The sequence below is a fragment of the Eurosta solidaginis genome, chromosome 5, assembly GCF_040869045.1.
Source record: "Eurosta solidaginis isolate ZX-2024a chromosome 5, ASM4086904v1, whole genome shotgun sequence".
Taxonomy (NCBI): Eukaryota; Metazoa; Arthropoda; class Insecta; order Diptera; family Tephritidae; genus Eurosta; species Eurosta solidaginis.
The window spans coordinates 255188135-255208657 of NC_090323.1; the positions used below are offsets into that span (position 1 = coordinate 255188135).

At 36.4% G+C, this 20523-nt stretch overlaps 1 protein-coding gene across 1 annotated transcript in view; it reads right to left on the bottom strand.

Moving 5' to 3' along the window:
• The window catches only part of LOC137253276 (myrosinase 1), a 47941-nt gene extending 28162 nt beyond the window's left edge, over positions 1 to 19779 (bottom strand). Inside the window, exon 1 of the mRNA XM_067789910.1 lies at positions 19227 to 19779. Coding sequence (XP_067646011.1) covers positions 19227 to 19294 — 68 coding nt within the window. The 5' untranslated portion in view covers positions 19295 to 19779. The remainder of the gene's footprint in view (positions 1 to 19226) is intronic.
• Positions 19780 to 20523: the final 744 nt, after the last annotated feature.

Below are 20523 nucleotides of genomic sequence, written 5' to 3' on the forward strand. Positions count from 1 at the left end.
ATTAGACGACCGATTGGTCAATGGCGTTACAAATTGTTTTATTTTATGGAGTTTTTTTTTTTTTTTTTGATTTAGTTTATATGCGAGTTGTTTTTCTTTTGTTGTGTTTGAAATTATTTCGAAAATATTTGTTAGCATTTAGAATTCCCAATTTGTTAAATTTAATTAACACTGCATATTTTTTTCTTAAATAAAATTTACATATTACTTCAGGTTAAAGGCAAAAAGCCGCATGACATGATAGACATTCTTCTACATCTATTCTTGTTAAGCCTTGATGTACTGTCAGCTTATGTTAGGTCCTACTGAGATTGATCATTCAGCGTAATACTATCCAATAGTATCCACGTCCAGTGGTATTTAGATACCTCCTTGCTTAAATGGGTTAAGTGGTATCTGTTGTGCCAGAGCAACGCATTCGCTAAGAAAGTAAACCGGGGTTTCATCGTGCAGTGCTACTTAGGTGATATCGTATACTACAATGCCCAATGAGATTTCCTGGATACTCTCTATTAAAATCAATGAGTTTTTGAGGCATATTTTTTGATGGAGATATAAACAATTTGGGCTGTATTTGCAATTAGCAGCCAATCCAGTGCTGCATAAACTCATTCCCTGTTTCTCAGTTGCTCATGATTACCCTTATTTTGTACTTTTATGGTCCCTGAAACAGTCTGAGTAGTAGAGTAATGGTGTAGAATCATGTTCTAGATATGCCTGCGTAAAAGATAGTGGAATAGCATCCTAATGGTATCGATTTTTTAAGTTCAGCCCATAGATAACAATTCCAGTTTAACAGCATATGGATTTCCTGTACCGCAAATCAGTCTGTCCTTATTGGACACCTTATAGTTCGGCAAGATGCTGAGTGTATTGGCGGTTCCAACTGCAGTTGCAAGATAGGATTATCTATTTGGTACGTCCATATTCAAAAACAAGAATATACCTGAAGTTAGTTACAACTTTTTGACATAACTTCCTATGGACTTTCTGCCAAAAAAGTTGCAACTAACTTGAGGTACTTATTAAATACTGACTATGAATATGCCCCTTTGAATTCTTTTACTATCTTCATATGTTTTGTCGAAACTTTAACGCATAGATATTTTAAAGTCCTAATGCGCGAAATGCGCTCTCGTTCTTTAACAAAAACTTATAATCTTGTTAATATCATTCATGGGAAACTGCTTGAGTCGGAGTTATTCTCTCAGTTTTTCTATATTGAGTTAGTTACCTTTCCTCTGTAACCCTGCTGTACTACCAGGCGCAGCGCGTGAGCTTGGGTAGCACCCCCACTGCTATCGTTGGACACGGGAGCGCAGGCTAAACTTTGGAGTTTTGTGAGTGGCGTCTGCACTGTAACTAAAATTAGGCGAGATGTTCAGGCAACAGCTTCATTGAGCACGTGCGGCCCTGCCAAGCTTTGAAGTTTGATAAATGAGTTTTGCATGGTAACTAAAGTTACTCGAGAGGTGAGCGAAATTTGCAGGCTACATCCCTAGGACTTGCCAACGGTGCGTCTGCACGCTATTATTTCTTCAAAGTTCAAATGACGCATTCCTTGTGTAAAGTAACGCATATTGCTAAGTATTTCAACATGTGGCAACCTGCGAGTAGCAAGAAAATAATGATAAATAAAAGAGAGCTGGCAATCCAGTTCAGTTTGGAATGAGCAGAGGCAGAAGACTGGATTTTTAATTGAGGTTGTGGGATTTGGGGGTTTTTCCTGGGTGTTCTCGTGTTTTCGTTTCTTTACAGAGTTGTACAAATAAACACATATAACTATACTTTGATAAGAGGCTAGAGCTCACTACACTCCAGTGATACACAGTAGTTTGAGAAGAATTGTCAAAGGGCGTTTATATTCCCTGAAGGCACAAGGTACAAGGCACCACTGTTCTGTACTCTAACATACTGTGGCTTTCAGTGATCAGCTTGTCCAATGCAAAATTCATCTGTCTTTTAGGCATGATGACCGTAAAGTATATATACTGAACTCCATCTTATCTCATTGGCTTAGATTTTATCCGTTGCTTTCAGAGCAATGATGTTAGACTGTAGCTCATTGTAACAAATTACGTACAGGCAGTATACGCAGCAACACACATGGATAGCAAAAAGGGATGAGAGACGCCTTTCGAGAGAAGAAAAATAAGGCAAAGGATTTGGCAGATCACAGAAGTTTTCAAGTCCTTGCAAGTTGCTAACTATGATAGTAAAGAAATAGCCATATACTCGCCGACTACCGTGGAATCAGCCGGCTTAATATCGCATATAAGATTCTACTCAGCATAGTGTGTCAACGACCTGATTGGACCTTACCAGTGCGGCAGATCCTGCAAGAGATTCACGTTAAAGGATTCGACACCCTCCATTTTTTTTCGTCTTCAAATCAGCTTTTGACAGCGCGAAAAGAAGTTGCTTGCATGCTGCTTTGTATGAATTTAAGTTCTCTGCAAAGTTAATAAGGATCTGCCAAATGACGTTGAGCAATACCATCAGCTTTGTTAGATAATTCTAGCAGCAGAACTAAACCGTGATGGCAAAATCTGTAATAAGATCATAAAATTACTGACGTATGCGGGTGATATTTATATTATTGGCGTAAGCAAACAAAAAGGTTTTGACTTCTCTGGTTTATATGAAGAGGCAAAAAACATAACGAAAAACTTGCTATCATCCAAGAGAAAATCGGCGCATTCGCGCCTTTTCAGCCACGTCACTATTGACGGATATAACCTCGAGACTTTGCAGGCCTTCGTCTATCTAGAAACCAGCGCTAAAAGCGAAAACAATGTCAGCTTAGAAAAATAACTATTGCCAACAAGTACTCTTTTGGACTCGACGAACAAAAACCACGCTACACAAGTCCCTCATCATACCTGCCCTGATGTATGGAGTCATGGACGGATGAGAGGGCTCATAGAGTGTTTGAGGGTAAAGTTGTTCGGAAGATGTATGGTCCTGTCCATGATGGATACGGCGAGCATTGAAGTGGGTGTAATGATAAGCGGTATGAGCTTTACGCAGATATGAAGATAGTGCATCGAATAAAATTCGAATAAAAAGGTTTGGCTAGCTAAGTAATATTTTGCGAATGGACGAAGACGCTACAGCCAAGAAAATATTTCAGTCGACACCGCAGTTTGGAAGCAGAGGAAGGCAGAGACCTCCACTGAGTTGGGAGAGGCAGGTAGAGGAAGATTTTATTTTCCTTGTTGCTTCCGATTGGCGTCAGTTATCGAAAACTGGGATAGCTGACGTCACTTGTTACGAAACAGCCAAAATCGCTTAGGCGGTAAAGCGCCAATTAAAAAAAATAAATGCAAGGCGCGAATAACCTCCGAAGAGATTTTAGGCCGAGCAATTTGCGTCGTGCTCCTTTTTGAATTTTTCCTACAAACTCGCGGGACATATGAGTTTTCACTGAGAAGCTTTTCATGCTATCTTAGTAACAATATCTCGACTGAGAAACAAATTTAATGCCGAGACAACGAGAGAAAACAATCGACACCCCTCCTACCAGAATTCATACTTTGTGGCCTTACGACGCGCCACGGTTACAAAATTTTGGTATAAATCTTAACCTTTTTGGTCTACATGTATGACCAAACTTTTTTTGGTTTTAAATGCAAACCTTGCAAAATTTAAAACGAAACGAGTTCATATGACTGGTTTTGAATTGAAATATTTTGGTTTAAATTTTAGTCAAAAAAATTTCCATTTTGCAAACTTCTGGACTAAAATTAAAACACACATAGTATATTAATAAATAATAGTTTAAATAAACTAAAAAAAACACGCTTTTATAGCTAACCGAACTAAACAATTTAAAATAATTTTCAATTAAAAAGATTTATATAACAATAGTAGAAGGTCAAACAATCATTTATAGTTAATCACCTCAAAATAAAATTATAATAAAATTTAAGTTATTAATAGAATAATTTAATTCAGATTAAAAAGCGTGGGGTGCATTTGACTACATTTCATATCATTCCTCTCAGATAGTTGCCAATAGAATGATTGTAGCATTCAATATCAAGCACCCCACGCTTTTTACTGTGAATTAAATTATTCTATTAATAACTTAAATTTTATTATAATTTTATTTTGAGGTGATTAACTATAAATGATTGTTTGACCTTCTACTACTGTTATATAAAATCTTTTTAATTGAAAATTATTTTCAATTTTTTAGTTCGGTTAGCTATAAAAGCATTTTTTTTTTAGTTTTTTTAAACTATTATTTATTTTTAATTTTTTAGTTCTAGTAATTTTAAAAGTTTTAGTCGAGAGTGATGAAACCTCGAAAAGCCAGCGGTCCATGGATGAATCGAACCCCAAGGCACCGAATAGGGCCAAGACGCAGGGAGGTTGGACGCGGTCTTTCACCGAAATTGCCAAGGGTCGGCAGATCATTGGCATTATAGACGAGAGCAGCGAAGATGGCAGGATACCGAAACAACAGTGGAAGTGGATCGAGGCCGCGCTCGCCTCGGTGGCCGTTAAAGTTAAGAAAGACAACCCTGGTCCACCGCCATCTTAAACCGATGCAGGGTGCTTCCAGGGCAATGTCAAGCTAATTGCATGTGACGACGCCAGGTCAGTAAACCTCTATAGGGCCGCCGTCACGCTGTAGGGGTGGTATATCCGGGCGCGCGCCTCAAGGTGGTGGAGGCGCGTGATATCCCCTCACGACCAAGGGCTAGAGCCTGGGTTCCAGTGACGCCAACGGAACCAGCTGACATCCTGGAGCTGCTCCAGGATTACGTCCAAAAGCCGGATGGGCACTGGACGGTATCCAGCGCTGAAACCATAAAATTGCTTATGGATACACACTTCCCAGGAAGCGCGGGCGTGTCTTCAAATATTGTTAGCGGAGGGTCACCTAATGATCAGCTAATAAGCGAAATCACAGATGATAAAATGATGGATTGGGCTTTACAGACCTTCAAGCCCTATAAATCGCCGGGGCCGGATGGAATTTTCCGGCTCAGCTACAGTATACTGCCGAACTTATAAGGCCCTGGATAAAAGGGATGTTTATATGTTGTCTTAGGCTCAATTACGTACCAGCATCTTGGAGAGAAGTCAACGTGGTCTTTATCCCCAAGGCAGGGAAAACCTCCCACTCTAAACCAAATGATTATGCCTATAAACGTATTTTCTTTTCTGCTAAAAGCACTCGAAAGACTCCTAGAGGACTACATCAGGAGGAGGATTGAGCCATCGCTTCTTTCGCAAGCTCAACATGCCTATACTAAGGGTAGGTCAACTGGCACGGCATTGCACTCACTGGCATGCGTTATCAAAAGGTCACTTGACCTCAAGGAATACACACTGGTGGCATTTCTATATGCAGGTGCCTTCAACAACGTTCTCCCTGAGGCCATTACCTCGGCGCTGGCCGATCTGAGGGTTGACGCGTGCCTAGTGGAGTTTATATACAATCTGCTTATGCGTAGGTATATTAAAACTGAGGTAGGTGGATGCGCGATCCGCAGACCGGTCGGCAGAGGTACTCCGCAGGGCGGCGTTCTCTCTCCGCTACTTTGGGTGGTTACCGTCAACCAACTACTACGCCTCATGGAGGCAGAAGGTCACCAAGTGATGGCGTATGCAGATGACATCTGCGTCACCATGCGGGGGAAATTTCCGCAAACTCTTTGCAACCTAATGGAAGAAGCACTATCCAAAATTTCCCACTGGCTACAGCCACAGGTTTGGAAGTCAACCAGGATAAAACCGAGCTTGTCCTCTTCACGAGGAGATACAAAGTACCAAATCGTACACAGCCAAGAATTGGGGGTACGTTCTTAGCGTTTAGCGATCAAGTCAAATATTTCGGAGTCATTCTGGATAGGAAGTTATTATGGAGTGACCATATAGTGGAGCGATCCAAGAAGACAGCAGCAGAGCTGTTCACCTGCAAGAGAGCGATTGGCACCTCCTGGGGATTCCCTCCTAAGGTGACCTACTGGATTTACACAACCATTGTGCGCACGATTCTTCTTTATGGTGCCTTGGTCTGGTGGCCTGCACTAGCTAAAAGTACCTATCTAAAAATGCTTCAATAGGTGCAACGGAGTTCGGAGCTCTGCATTACCGGGGCTCTCGGCTCCAATCCAGATTCCGTTACATACATACATGGATACATAGATACATACATGGATACATAGATACATAGATAAATACAAGCCAATCTAATAAAAGCGTGTTAAAAAGGGTCCCAGTATGCTCTTTCATAGATGTGCCATGCATCCACTTCTATCATTAATAAAGGAATGCGTTTTTCGCATTATGTGCAAGCTTTCAAATCTATGACCATTTGGGGTGGTCATAAGTTCAATTGGCCTTATGTCCGGTAACCTTATGTCACCCCACCACCACATTATTGCATTGTTATCGAACCTTGATACGTGTGCAAAGTTTCAATCAAACCTATGGCCATACAAAGTGGTAATAAGGCCAATTGATCTTATGGCCGTTGACCTTATGTCACCACACCATCACATTAATGCATTGCCATCGAGCCTTGTGCGTACAAGTTTCAATCAAACTTATGGACATTCAAAGTGGTAATAAGGCCAACTGACCTTATGACCGTTGGCCTTATGTCACCACGCCATCACATTAATGAATTGTCATCGAGCGCTGATACGTGTGCAAAGTTTCAATCAAACTTATGGCCATTCAAAGTGGTAATAAGGCCAATTGACCTTATAACCGTTGACCTTATGTCACCACACCATAACATTAATGCATTGTCATCAAGCCTTAATACGTGTGCAAAGTTTCAATCAAACTTATGGCCATTCAAAGTGGTAATAAGACCAATTGACCTTATGGACGTTGACCTTATGTCACCACACCATCACATTAATGCATTGTCATCGAGCCTTGATATGTGTGCAAAGTTGCAATCAAACTTATGGCCATTCAAAGTGGTAATAAGGCCAATTGACCTTATGGCCGTTGACCTTATGTCACCACACCATCACATTAATGCATTGTCATCGGTCCTTGATACGTATGCAAAGTTTCAAATTAATCAGACTTCTAGAAACCGGTGAAAATTAAGCTCAAAGATTCCGTTACATACAGGCCAAGCTAATAAAAGCGTGTTAAAAATTGGGTTTATCCTCTCATATTTTATAATATAGACCAGAAAAGTTTAAAAACGCGGTACGGGTAAAACTTTATGGTTTTAATTTTAAACTATTCATTGAAAATTTTATTTTTCAAGTGGCTGAACTAAAATATAATCCAAGACATGTTACAGATTGCTCAAAACTATTTAACCTTCCTATACTCGCGCCAATTGCGTCGGTCTTACGGACCGATTGGCGCCAAATGCTACAACACCCACGCTTCGCACGAACGCACAGCGCGCACTAAAACGAAGTAAGCCACAAATCCGAAAGCTAGCATAGAGCTCGGCTTCTCCAGATTTTCGTGCATAAGAGAAATTATGAAAATGTGTTTCGTCGGTCTCAGAGACCAATGCGCGAGTAGAGGAAGGTTAATGGTTTCAAAAGTAGTATAAAAACGATTAAAATCAGCAGAAAACTTTGCTGGTTATCTGTGCAAATATTTTTACAGAACAATCGTCTACTGTTTGTGTATTTAAAACAGTAATATGGACATAAGTAAGTCTTATGCAATGTTACCATAGTAATTTAATGATATCGTTAACGTCGTATGTCAATGTTTAATGCAATTTAATGAGATAAGGTGTAAAAGTTTTCAATTTTTAAAAAGAATAGACTTAATGCAATCTAATCTAGACTCCAATAAAAACAACTTGAGGCATTATCCAGCGTTGATTGCATTATAATTAAGCTGTAACGGAGTCTGTAGTAGCATAACAAGATGGATATTGATATTAAAAAAAAAATCACACAATTTAGTTGTATACCCAGCTGTGCTTGCTACTGTATTAGCTACTTTTTCTTTGTTTTTGCTATAACGTGAAAAAATGATTTTATTATTGTTTGCTGCTGCATAAATTAGAAATTTATAATACCAATTTGATGTTTGTATGAATGATAATGAAACGAAAAAAAATGCAATTTAACTGCACCTTCAAACATGCAAAATCGAAAAACAATAGAATATTTACTAGATATGGCAATCAAAGTTAGCATAAAAAATAGTTTTATAATAGAACCATGAGTTAATACCACATTATGACCATGAAAATTATAGATTGCATGTAATTAGGTAAACACAAAATTGGTTTGGAGGAGAGACAGGAAAATATTTTGTTTTTGTTTATTTACCTTTACTGATTGTTTACATACATACATATGTATGTCATTTATTATCATTTTATATAGAAGATATTTTATTTTTAAATAGATAATTAATGCATTGATAACATTAAACTATTATGACATTCAGCGCTTAAGAAATATTTCACAGTACTTGCGTAGAGTCATGGTTCAATTATATGATTGGTTCATCTCTACAGCAACAACATACCTTTGTTCAGATTGTCAAAATCTGCGTGTTGCTGTTAGGCGAATGGAATTGAGGGAAAACATCAATGTTGCCAGAACTTTTTCAGAAAAAAGACTAGATCGACAAAAATAAAAAGCTAAAAAAGCTAGCTAAAAATTTTTAAGTCTGTATTTAGTAAGCGAGACATGCTCAAATTGCTTTATACAATTGTTTTGTTATTGATATTAGAGATAAAATGTTTAAGGCTAGGAAAAAAGCTGAAAGTTTAAGGCGTGTTAAGTCAATGCGTGTTATTAATTTTTTTTCATATAATGTATTCATATATATTATACTCCAATTTCATAAAAAATAAAAAAAAAGTTAGGAGATGCTATCTGTGTTTTAATTTAAAAGGGATACATGATAAATAAAACTCCACAGTACACCAATCATTATTCAACCTGGTTATTTTAACAACTTATGTAAGCCTGATTTTTGTTGGTTCATAAGCCTTATAATAAAGTTGTTATATTCTACCTTATGGTTATTGTCATAAGTACAGAAAAACAAGGAGTTATCCCATTCGTGTGGATGCGATTTGCAACGGGTCGTTTTAAGCAGCATATATGTATCATTGCATAGCTCTTTTGTCTACATGTGGACTTAGAGACCTAGTTAAATATTTCTGAAATCAAATATCAAATTCGCTCGGAAGCGGTTTCGAAGCAGATGAAACAGTCATAAAATCAAGTGGCAAACACATGGAAGCTAAATCGGAGCTTTTCAAGCTAAACGGAGAAAAAAAGCTAAACCTAGCTTGCAAAAAGCTAAAATGGCAACACTGGAAAACATAAAACTTTGCAATTCTTGTGTGATGTAGGAAAATAATGCGCTAAATAAGATGCATTTACTAAACGAATAACTTAAAGTGATGTGAAACTATTTTTTTATAAAAAATTTACCACCACGCCAGTAAATAATTATCAATGTGTTGGTTACATTTTGCGTTTGCCATCTCCTTTTGACAATCCCTATACCAGTGAAAGGAAAAAAATAAAATCAGCTGATGAGAGTTATAGTAATTGTCATTGTTCGAAGTATCGTAATCTTAAAGCCCAAACACACTTGTGTTGCGTCAATAGCTGACTATCTAAAACTGTTAACCTAGGCTTTTCCACTGAAAATGTCTTTATAAGAGTGCCACCTATTTGAACTTTTTTTTCGTATGAGTATCCAACGAAAGACACTTTAAGCCACAAGCCAGCTGTCCCGAAGACTTCTTTTCTTTCTTGAATGTAGCTGAACAATAATGTGATGAAATTTAAAAAATTCTCAAAATCTGAACAATGGATTGTATGGAATATATAACGTACATATATATGACCCGTATTGACAATTTTTTTAGTAACAATGTACGTCATATATGTATGTAAACATCTGGAAGAACTTGACGAAAAACCTATTATATTAACAACCAGTTGTAAGGAAGATACATGCTATAGTAGTCCGATCCGGTCGGTTCCGACACATGTTTAATCGGATACCAAAATATACCCGCTCACCAAATTTCATCAATATATCTAGTTTGTGTTCAAACAGACAGACAGCCAGAGCGACATGTCTATACATGTCAACTCAGCTCGTCCTCCTGATTATTCCGGTAGACTTGTTGATGGGTCTATCTCATCTCCTTTAAGGACTTACTGTTTTCACAAAAGTATAAATATTTCAAATTAGGGTTGCCACCTTATCCCTTTACATACTCATTCCTTTTAATATCCTCTCATGGGATTAAAGGTTTTGATAAGCGCTATTAACAGCTTCATTAACCTATGTAATTGTCAACCCCACTTACGCAAGGCGAATCCTGTTACAAATATGCATGTATCGTACATATATTTAGCAGGCAGGGCTCTGGCGACACCAAGTTCCTCATAGACCTAAGGAATGCGGTTGGGAGTTTCGTTACGCGACGACAACAGCAACATCAACAGTTCCTCACTTGCGCTTAATGTGTCAAAGGCCCAGATTAATTGCTGCCTTGAGGTCTCACCACCATTAGCCGGAGCTTTTCTAGCTAGGGAAAGGAACGAACACAAAACACGCGCAACCACTTTTCCTTCAACCTGCACCTACTCCGTCTGCTGGCGCTAAAGGGGCGTAATTTATTAGCATTAGATGTCAGAAAGACAGTGAAATGTAAATAACCTCATCATGAGCGTCTCAAGTGTATCACTACTACGGTGGTCATATGTAACTCATGTCGTCTTATTTGTTCTCCCAACGAAAGGACGTCTACCGTGTATGCATAGAAATTTGCGCCCCCTTTGTCAACTCATCGACCTTTTCATTTACATTTTTTTTCACTTATGACTGCAAACCCAGAACAGAAGAACGCTCAATAGAAAGCTGCTGATCCTCTATAATGCTGGTACGCACTTCAGGCACCCTTTTCACAAAAATACAAACCTTATAACACAAGTCAACTTATTTTGAAACATTTTCTTTCTCAGAAGATATACAGAAGACTTCTATTTCTTTAAAACGGACCCCTGTTTTGTATTATGAGTGATAAATGACGCCTTGGGCGATAACCCCCACGTGCCACACATACGCTTTCATGCCGTGAAGGTTTCCATCACTATCGTCTACACTTGAAGTTTCAACAGCAATTTACTGTCTAGCATAATTCATAAATATTTTATAATATATTATAATTAGCAAGACTAGATCCATAGTTTGATGGCCAGGCTTGACATCCCGAAGCGCCTGATATATAATAAAGAAGGCATCTGAACTACAATTTCCACAGCAGTGGTGATGATTTCGTGGCCTTATAAAACCGCCATTCCGAAATAGTATTACTGCAGCGTAGCATGTACTCGCTCGAATTTGAGCACGATAAATTATGTTTACCTGTTTATACCTGAACTGATGCTGTCGGAAAGAGGACCCTCTTTCTACTTTTTTTTTGTTACCTTATAGGTACTACCGAACGGGCTTCCTTGCGCACCTATCGTGCCCGCTCTCTTTAGGGCTCAGTCACATGATTTTTTTCCAAGACAGTCAATAGAAATTATCATATTTCCTTAAAATTGTCAAATATTCCTTATAGTATTTTAATAAAATTTCAAGCGCAGTATCCAGATCATGAGAGAACGCTCAAGAATTTTTTTTATTTTCTTCTTGTAAGCCAAGCTTGACGTTTTTTATTTGAAAATGTGTATTGTATGTATTCTTTTTTCATTTTTTTTACAAAATTCCGTATGAGATGTGGTCTGCATGCATCAATTGAACCGTGGAAAGATTTCTTAAGCATTTCTTTAGGGGACAAGGAATACCCACGAAGAACTTGCAGGCTTAAATTTGTGGTTAGAATACTCATCTCGGAAGAAATTTTGGGTACAAATAATTAAAAGGGAAAATTGGTAGTTATTTTAAAATAAAAAATTTTCAAGTGTGACTAACAAGAGGAATATAACCAAATGTCTTAAATGTTTCCTTGTGATTTGTATACATACCGCGCTTTACCCAGTTCCATGCACGTTTGCTGAATACCCTTAATCAATTATTTGTGCGAAACATATTGTAATATTTTGTACTCGACGCGATTTTTGTTGTTGTATGTGCGAATAAATTTACTAATCTAAACATATGAATTTGTCCGTGCGTTTCTTTTCATAAATCATTAAATACTTGATTAATATATAATCAAGAGACAGTAGAATGTACAACTTTGACTTAAGTTATTCAGAATATTACATATTACTTAGTTACATACATACAAATGTGGGTACATAAACTGGTATTTTCATATTTACCTATGAACATTACTTCGCACTAATGTGAAAATGACTGCTTTTGAGATATGAACAAATACCCGAACATATGACAACCTTGACAGTTGGTTGCGTAGGTCAAGAAAATTCTATGTCATGTACGTAATTTGCCGGTAGAAATCTCAAACGAAACACGAACTGCATATGATTTGGTTTGTAATAAAAAATTGAGACTGTGTGTCCCTATTAGAAATATGCCGATATATCATCCTGGCTTTAATGCTTTCATCGGAAAACAAACGAAAACCCCTTAGTAAAATCAGGGTACAAGAGACCCATTTCCTAGTCAAATGTAAGGAGGATGCTGAATAAAAGAGTACAATTAAATATATGTACATATTTAATCATTTCTTAGGGTTAATACCAGCGGTACAAATGAATAAGGAAACCAAATACGTCCCCAAACAACCAAAAAAAAAACAAATAATTTACTCATTCATATTCCAGGCATAGTATTAAAATTTAAGTTAGTTTCCCTCAAAATATCCCTGTTTCTCTAGCAGTAGCAAGATACCCATTTCAACAAGCACTTTGTCATGGCCAAGTTACCTTGTCCATTATCTTTCCTCTTCAGTGGATATTTTTTTTTAGTATACATGTGGACGATGTTGAGAAAAAGTAAACCCCAAAATCTGCAGTCTGTGTCTGGTCACCCTTGCTGTAAGGGCAAGGATGTGACATACCTCAAAGTATTTAGTTTATTACGTGGGGTAAGACGACTCCTCCAATGATATGCCAACGTTAAAAGGACATATGATGTGTATATACGGGGGTTGTTCCTGCTACAAAGGGTATAAGAATTATTAAACTCAGTACAAGACTGGAAAACTACGGGAATACGGATCTCTTAACCCGCATATGTACAACTGAACCGGATGAAGATGGCTATAGGGATTTCGGGATTTCGCTGGCCACCTGTGGTTGGGCAGACACCACGTCTTGCAGGGTAGCAAGATCTTTCTGGCCGAAAGTGGATGGCAAGAGGTCTGCTGAAATCATTGGGCTCACTAAGGCTCACCTGTCAATGGTCATTGGGGTTTTGATAGGGCACTGTCCCATGGGTATCCAGGCGGTACGTCTCAATTATCTGGAAACTCCATTCTGCTGCAGCTGTTTGGAGGGTGATGAAGTGGAAACACCAAATTATTTTATGCTTTATTACCCAACTTATACCAGAACTAGGCGAAAGTACTTCGGTCGCGACTCACTTGGATCTCCCAAGGATTTATCCAAAGTTGAGATCGGTATCATTCGGAAATTTATCGTTGCTACCAAACGATTCTCTAAGTAGCTATAGGTACGTAACCGTTATTTTATTGTATGTGGTATCACAACGGACCTTCATGTTGTCCAAGTGAGCTTCCCTTATAAGGGCAGCTACCACTTAACCTAACCTACCCTAACCTAACTTAACCTAACAAGGATATTAAACAAAGTTAAAGTGAACTTGACAGTTCTCTCTTTTCTATAGGAATTCTTGCGTCAATGAATAAAATGTTTAACCCGTAGAATTTAATCTTTTTGGGAAATTAAAACAAATTTAAATACAACAAAAAATAAAAACCTATTTATGAGTCACTCAAGGAGCGCGGAATGAATTGATGAAAGATAATTAGCTTGACTGCTGCGGGCCCCTGAAACTTTTGAGCCTGTGGATTTTAGTCGCCTCATACGACCACGATGCTAAGGATCTTCCATACGATGGAGGAAATTTAAATTTGCTCAACGAAGCCAAGATATGCAGTATGGAAGTTTCCATTTGTATGGAAGTTACCACGCCCTTTGGAAGGTTTTCAGTGACTGTTTTAAAATTGATTATGATCGGTCAATAAACTTAAGGCGCAACCCGATCTATACATAAAAACATAATTTGAATTTTATACACAACATATTGGAAAAAAAATTTGAGCACTTTACACTTTAATTTTTGAGGTTGTATTCAAATTTTAAGGTTCAAAATATACTGTTATTGTCACCTATAACTTTGGTAAAGCACTCATATTCGTTTTTTTTTTAGCAATCATGATTCAGCTAAAACAGAGCTGCCCAACCCCTATACACTTGTAGCACTTTTGTTTTTGTTTTGCCCTGAATCATAGGCACAGATTCAAATTCACACTTTGAATATAAAAAAAAATTTTCATAGCACTCCCATATGCCCTCACATATAATTTCGAATCATATGAAAATGCTTGAATTTCTTATGAAAGTGCCAAGAAAAAGCACTCCCGTATGAAGCTCAGGAACTTGTGTTTGATAAAAAAATGTACACTAACAATTTAATAATTAAAAATTATTCAGAAACATTATAGCACTGAAAAAAAATTTCTAATCAAAATTGATTCATAAATAAAATTAAAATAAATAATTTTCTTGCCGGCTTGAGGTCCAATTTTGTAAATAAAATTTTCAAAAATTTTTGAGTTTTTTCAATATATATCGGTTACCTACTGTAACCGTTGAGCAGTGAAGACGCGTAAAATAATTTAATCCTGAAGACGGGTACAGTAGGTAACCGAAATATATTGAAAAAACTCAACAATTTTTGAAAATTTTATTTACAAAATTGGACCTCAAGCCGGCAAGAAAATTATTTATTTAAAAAAGAAAGGTCGCTTAAAACTTATAATGTAAAATTAAAATAGATAATTGTACGCGGAGCTGAAATATATATGGCATATGACTAAAGAATGTAAGGAAAACTGTACCAAGACAAGAGGAGCCTATTCTAACTTCATATGATATTAGTTAATTACCCTCAAGGGAAGTCAGTAACTAGGGATAGAAAAATCTGGTTCAGAACTAGACCTACATAGAGTGCCAAATAAGTATTAATTCGTTAATAGCTAGATTTTCAGTTATAAAATATACAAAAAAAAACAGCTACCAGCTTTAACGAGCTGCGGCTACATATGAGTATGCCTCTTTCTCAACAATATTCCACCAGTACGTAACTATCGAAAAAGTACCAAAAAGAAATTTGTATATAGTTAGGAACTAGTGAAAAGTTAAAGCAGCGGGGACAATGTATACCGCCTAGGACATCGCCATGTTAAATTCGCCAGTTGAAAAGATGTAAAAGAGATAGATGGCGAACTATTAGTGGTTCAAAATGCAGTAGAAATACACTCATTTTCAACTAGAGACTCTCCTTACGGGGTAGTTTCTGTGAATTTTTGTTTCAATTCGGTATATTATTTGTCTTGGTTATGAAACATTTTTTAACTGGAAGTGGGGGGAACCGTAAAGTAACCATACCTATCATTTACTTTTTAAACATTTTATTAAATTCAAATGGTATTTCAGCACCTCAGTAATCTCTGTTGCTAATATTTATTTATTTATTTATTTATTTATTTATTTATTAGTCTATAAATTTTACAATTAATCAGACTAAATATGAATGAATGAATGAATGAATATAAATGGGGATTACAGTGTAAAATTAACAAGCATACATAGTGAGCAAAATTATATTATAAAATATGTATATACATATATTATTGAATCAGCTGTGGGAATGGACGTCATTTCGAGCAGCTGATGTATATTTAACACACAATAGTAGGGCTGCGATGTGTGGGAGGTTGGAAAGGACGTGATTCCAAGCCACCCGCCCAAAGTAACTATTGATTATTAGTGCCGTCGGAATGGACGTGATTTCCAGCAGCTGATGTATATTTAACACACAATGAGTAGGGCTGTGATGTGTGGGAGGTTGGAAAGGACGTGATTCCAAGCCACCCGCCCAAAGTAACTATTGATTATTAGTGCTGTCGGAATGGACGTGATTTCGAGCAGCTGATGTATATTTAACACACAATGAGTAGGGCTGTGATGTGTGGGAGGTTGGAAAGGACGTGATTCCAAGCCACCCGCCCAAAGTAACTGTTGATTATTAGTGCTGTCGGAATGGACGTGATTTCGAGCATCTGATGTATATTTAACACACAATGAGTAGGGCTGCAATGTGTGGGAGGTTGGAAAGGACGTGATTCCAAGCCACCCGTCCAAAGTAACTGGAGCAGGTAACAGATTTAGTTTAACATGCGATTTTGAAACAGTTATGAGTTCAAGGCAGTGAGTATATATTTTTTTATACTGTAAAGTGTGTCGCAAGTATCAATATTATTATAGTGATTATTGAAATCTTGACACAGACAACGAAGAGGTTCATGCATTTGAAAATTCGATCTACATGTATTTAAATATAGCGGTTGGAAATACCGAGAGGGCCTAAAAGGGACATTAAACATCACCTCGCCAAGCAGAAATGGACTGTTTATCATCCCCCTTAATAGTTTTACCATAAATAAAACGCCAAGCATCTCCCTACGGCTCTGTAGTGAAGGCAGCTGTAAAAGTTTTAACCGGCTGCAATAGGGCGGTAGGTTCCTTGATGGATCCCAGGGCAAATGATTTAAAGCAAAGAGCAAAAATTGCTTCTGGATCGATTCCAATTTTTCGTTATGAACCTGATAACGCGGGTTCCAGATAATGGAAGCATATTCCAATATAGGTCTTACTAACGATAAAAAAAGAGTTTTAGTGACATAGGGGTCATTGAATTCCTTTGACCACCTTTTTACGAAAGCGAAAGTGCCTCTAGCCCTATTCACACACGATTCGATATGTAATTTGAAGTCCAGTTTAGGGTACATTATAACGCCAAGATCAGTAAAGTTTGTGACTTGCTTAATGATATAATCGCCTATCATGTACTGATAGGTTTTAAAAGATTTCCTCGTAAAACACATAAACTTGCACTTCGGTAAATTTAGTGACATGACGTTCACGTCACACCACTCAACAAGGTTATTCAGATCCGATTGAAGAAGTGCCCTATCTTCAGGTGAGCGAATGGGCATAACCAGTTTGACATCATCAGCGTACATCAGCGGTATGCAGCGCTTCAAAACATTTGGGAGGTCATTAATGAAGAGCAGAAACAACACTGGACCAAGGTGACTGCCCTGTGGAACTCCAGAAGATACATTGATGAATTCAGACAAGCAATTGTTAAATATATATATACCACGCGGAGCCCTCTAATTAAGCAAAGTTTTAAAATTCAATTTCCAATGCAACATTCGCGGAAATCTCTACATTCACTTTTAGTATGATTATTGAAACCCAAATTCCGACGATATATGTATATAGAATATGTTCCCACAAAACTTGAGTCTAGAGGTCAATGTAATTTTTCGCTACTTTCAGAACTAAATTTATTGGTTCTTGTGTTTTGGTTAAGCAAATATTTTGTAACTTGAAACCAAATATTCAACTTTTTCCGACCTCAAACAATTAAAATTTTTTAAAAATATTTTTTTTAAATACAAAAAAAGTTTCAGTGCACATACAATTTTGTACATGTATTGTGATTCGCACTTCCATATAAAAAATTTTTGAGCAGCACTGAGCTAAAAAAACCAAATGCAATTTTTTTGTTTCATACAAAATTAAATTTATATTTATGAATCGCATTTTGGCGTCATTGGAAGTTCAGTGTTCTTGTGGTGAACATACATACCCCTCTGAAGAGGTGTATATTAACGTGGGTCGATTTTTATGGACGAAATTTAACCGATATCGTACAATAGATTTTTCCATAGGATTTGGGCTCAGGAAAAAAAGTTCCACTACGCATACCCAAAAAAATAATTTTCGAGCCTGCGAAATTTAATTTTTTTTTACTTTTTTTCGACTTTGATTTTAAAAGTTTTTTTCATGACCTACTAAAGCAATGTTCATATGTATACCCCGTCCGACACAAGAATGTCCACTAAAAACGTTGTCGATAACAGTTTTTTGAAAAAAAAAATGAAAATTTTACAATCAAATGAAAATTTTTTTAGTAGGTCATGAAAAAAACCTTTAAAATCAAAGTCGATAAAAAGTCAAAAAAATTAAATTTCGCAGGCTAGAAAATTATTTTTTTGGGTATGCGTAGTGGAACTTTTTTTTCCTGAGACCAAATCCTATCGAAAAATCGATGGCGCGATATCGGTTAATAAATCGGCCCAGTCTAGTATATATTATACTTTTTTTTTCTGCATTCAATTAACACAAATTCTAAATTTAATCAAGTAATATGTGTTCTTATAACACAAAACAATGCGTAAATAATAAATTTTTAGCGTTCTTAAGGTTTTTTAATATACTTAGTACAATCACATGCAGCATACAAATAGATACACTGCCGTTCAACTGAATAGGCTCGTAATTGAAATTTAGAAATATGTATCAATGTTTGAAAAGGTTGATCTGACCGCTCTTGTGGGGACATCAAGACAGTTTGAGAACTTTTATAAAAGCCTTCACTAAACATTTTTAGAAAATTTTTGAGCTTGAAGTTTTGTAGGTTATTCAATTTTATAAACTGAAATCCAAGTTGGTAGTAACGCAAAAACTCTACTGTATTTCTCGAACTGTTTTTGTCGAAGCTGCTAAGTATATTGGAAATGCATAAAGAATAATGCTAAACAGAATCTACAAAAATTCTTAAAATTTAGAGAAACTTTTTCAATATTTCTAACTTGCGCATAGTTACACAAAATTTGAATGGGTGCAGAACTATGTACATACCCGATAGTTTTCTAGAAAATCTGGCTAAAATTTTTTACATGAAATTAATAAAATGACAATTTTCCAAATTGTAATTCACTTTTCTGAGCTTTATGTAGGTTTTGAAATTACATATTATGTATACCGTTTTTGCTGTAAACTAAATTCTTTTTAAGACTAAAATTATTAAAAAAAAAAATAAAACCATTTTCAATTTTATACCTATTCAGGTGATCGGCAGTGTATTTATTAGTATTTGCATAATTAACCGTTGAAAAAATTTCAACACGAAAAAATGTGGTTCACCTTAAAATCTTAAATAATTATGAGCTGAATTTATTTATTGTTTTTTTTTTCACTTAATATACAAAAACTTACGCTGGCATACAAACACCCAGTGCAAAACTACACGAAAATATCAGCCAATAAAAATGCGCCTTTTCCATTATGTCTGCTTGCAGGTACCCACAGTTACGAATTCACTTAGTTTTACAAGTTTTATGCGATATTTGATATGACAATAACTGTAACTTTTAATCTAAATTTTTTTCGTTTAAGTTTTGTATTATCTAAGGCTTAAAACACGCACTTTTTATAAATTTTCTTAAAAAAAAACAAACACAGTTAAAATTTTTTCAAAATAATATAACAGCACCAATTAAAAATTATTTTTTAAAAATAAACAATTTTTTTTTATAAAAACAATTGCTATTTTTCCTTTCTTTGGCCGCACAATTTTTTTCGAAAAATTTTTATTTCGCAAATTTTCGCCACGGACTTTTTTTAATTTTTATTAAAACCAAACGAATTGCATTTACTGCCTTCACTCGTTATTGTTATAATTGTTAAGAACCGCTGCTGCCGATTTCAAAGCGTTTCTTCAAGCCCGACTGCAGGCGGCTAAATGACATTAACGCTTTTAAGATCTCACGTTTTAAACTAACTAACCCAACCAAGCTGCAGCAGCAGTAAAAGCAATCAGAAGGCAGTAGCAGTAGTAACAAAACAACAATAAATAACAAAAGTCAACGATATTACAACAATCGCAATTGCTGCTATACAAATGACCCAGACGTGCAAATAGAGAGAGAGAAAAAAAAACAGTCAACAAACCTGTCGAACAGCGATCGTGTCAAATCTTCGTTGTGTTGTGTTATTAACTACATTTTAAGAATAACTAGACCTTAGTTAGAAAGGCGGTAAGAACCATACAGCGGCATGTGTGTACATGGCAGAGAACTGCGCAAGTGTCTATTTTGTATGAGCCTTAAGCTTTAAACACAATGCCGAGCGACGAGGATATAAGGGCCAGTTAATGGTGACTTAACCATAATCAGATAAAACAGCTGATCGCACCAACCTTATGGAAATCAATGTAATCGATTAATGGTGCCATACCATAACGCTAAAGCCATAACCATACCGTAGCCAACCAATTGGTTTTTGGTTTGACGCCATATCCATAACCTAAAAATATTTGATTTGGAGAATTTATTAACTTTTTGTAGATTTTATTTATTGTTTCGGATCATTTTTGATTAAGGGACTTATTTTTTGTGGTATATGTTTGTAATTTTTTGCGTTTTCTTAATTTTTATGAAATTTTCACAATTTTTAGGTTAAGGCACCAATAACTGATGCCAATTTGATATGGATAATTAAAAATATGGTTATT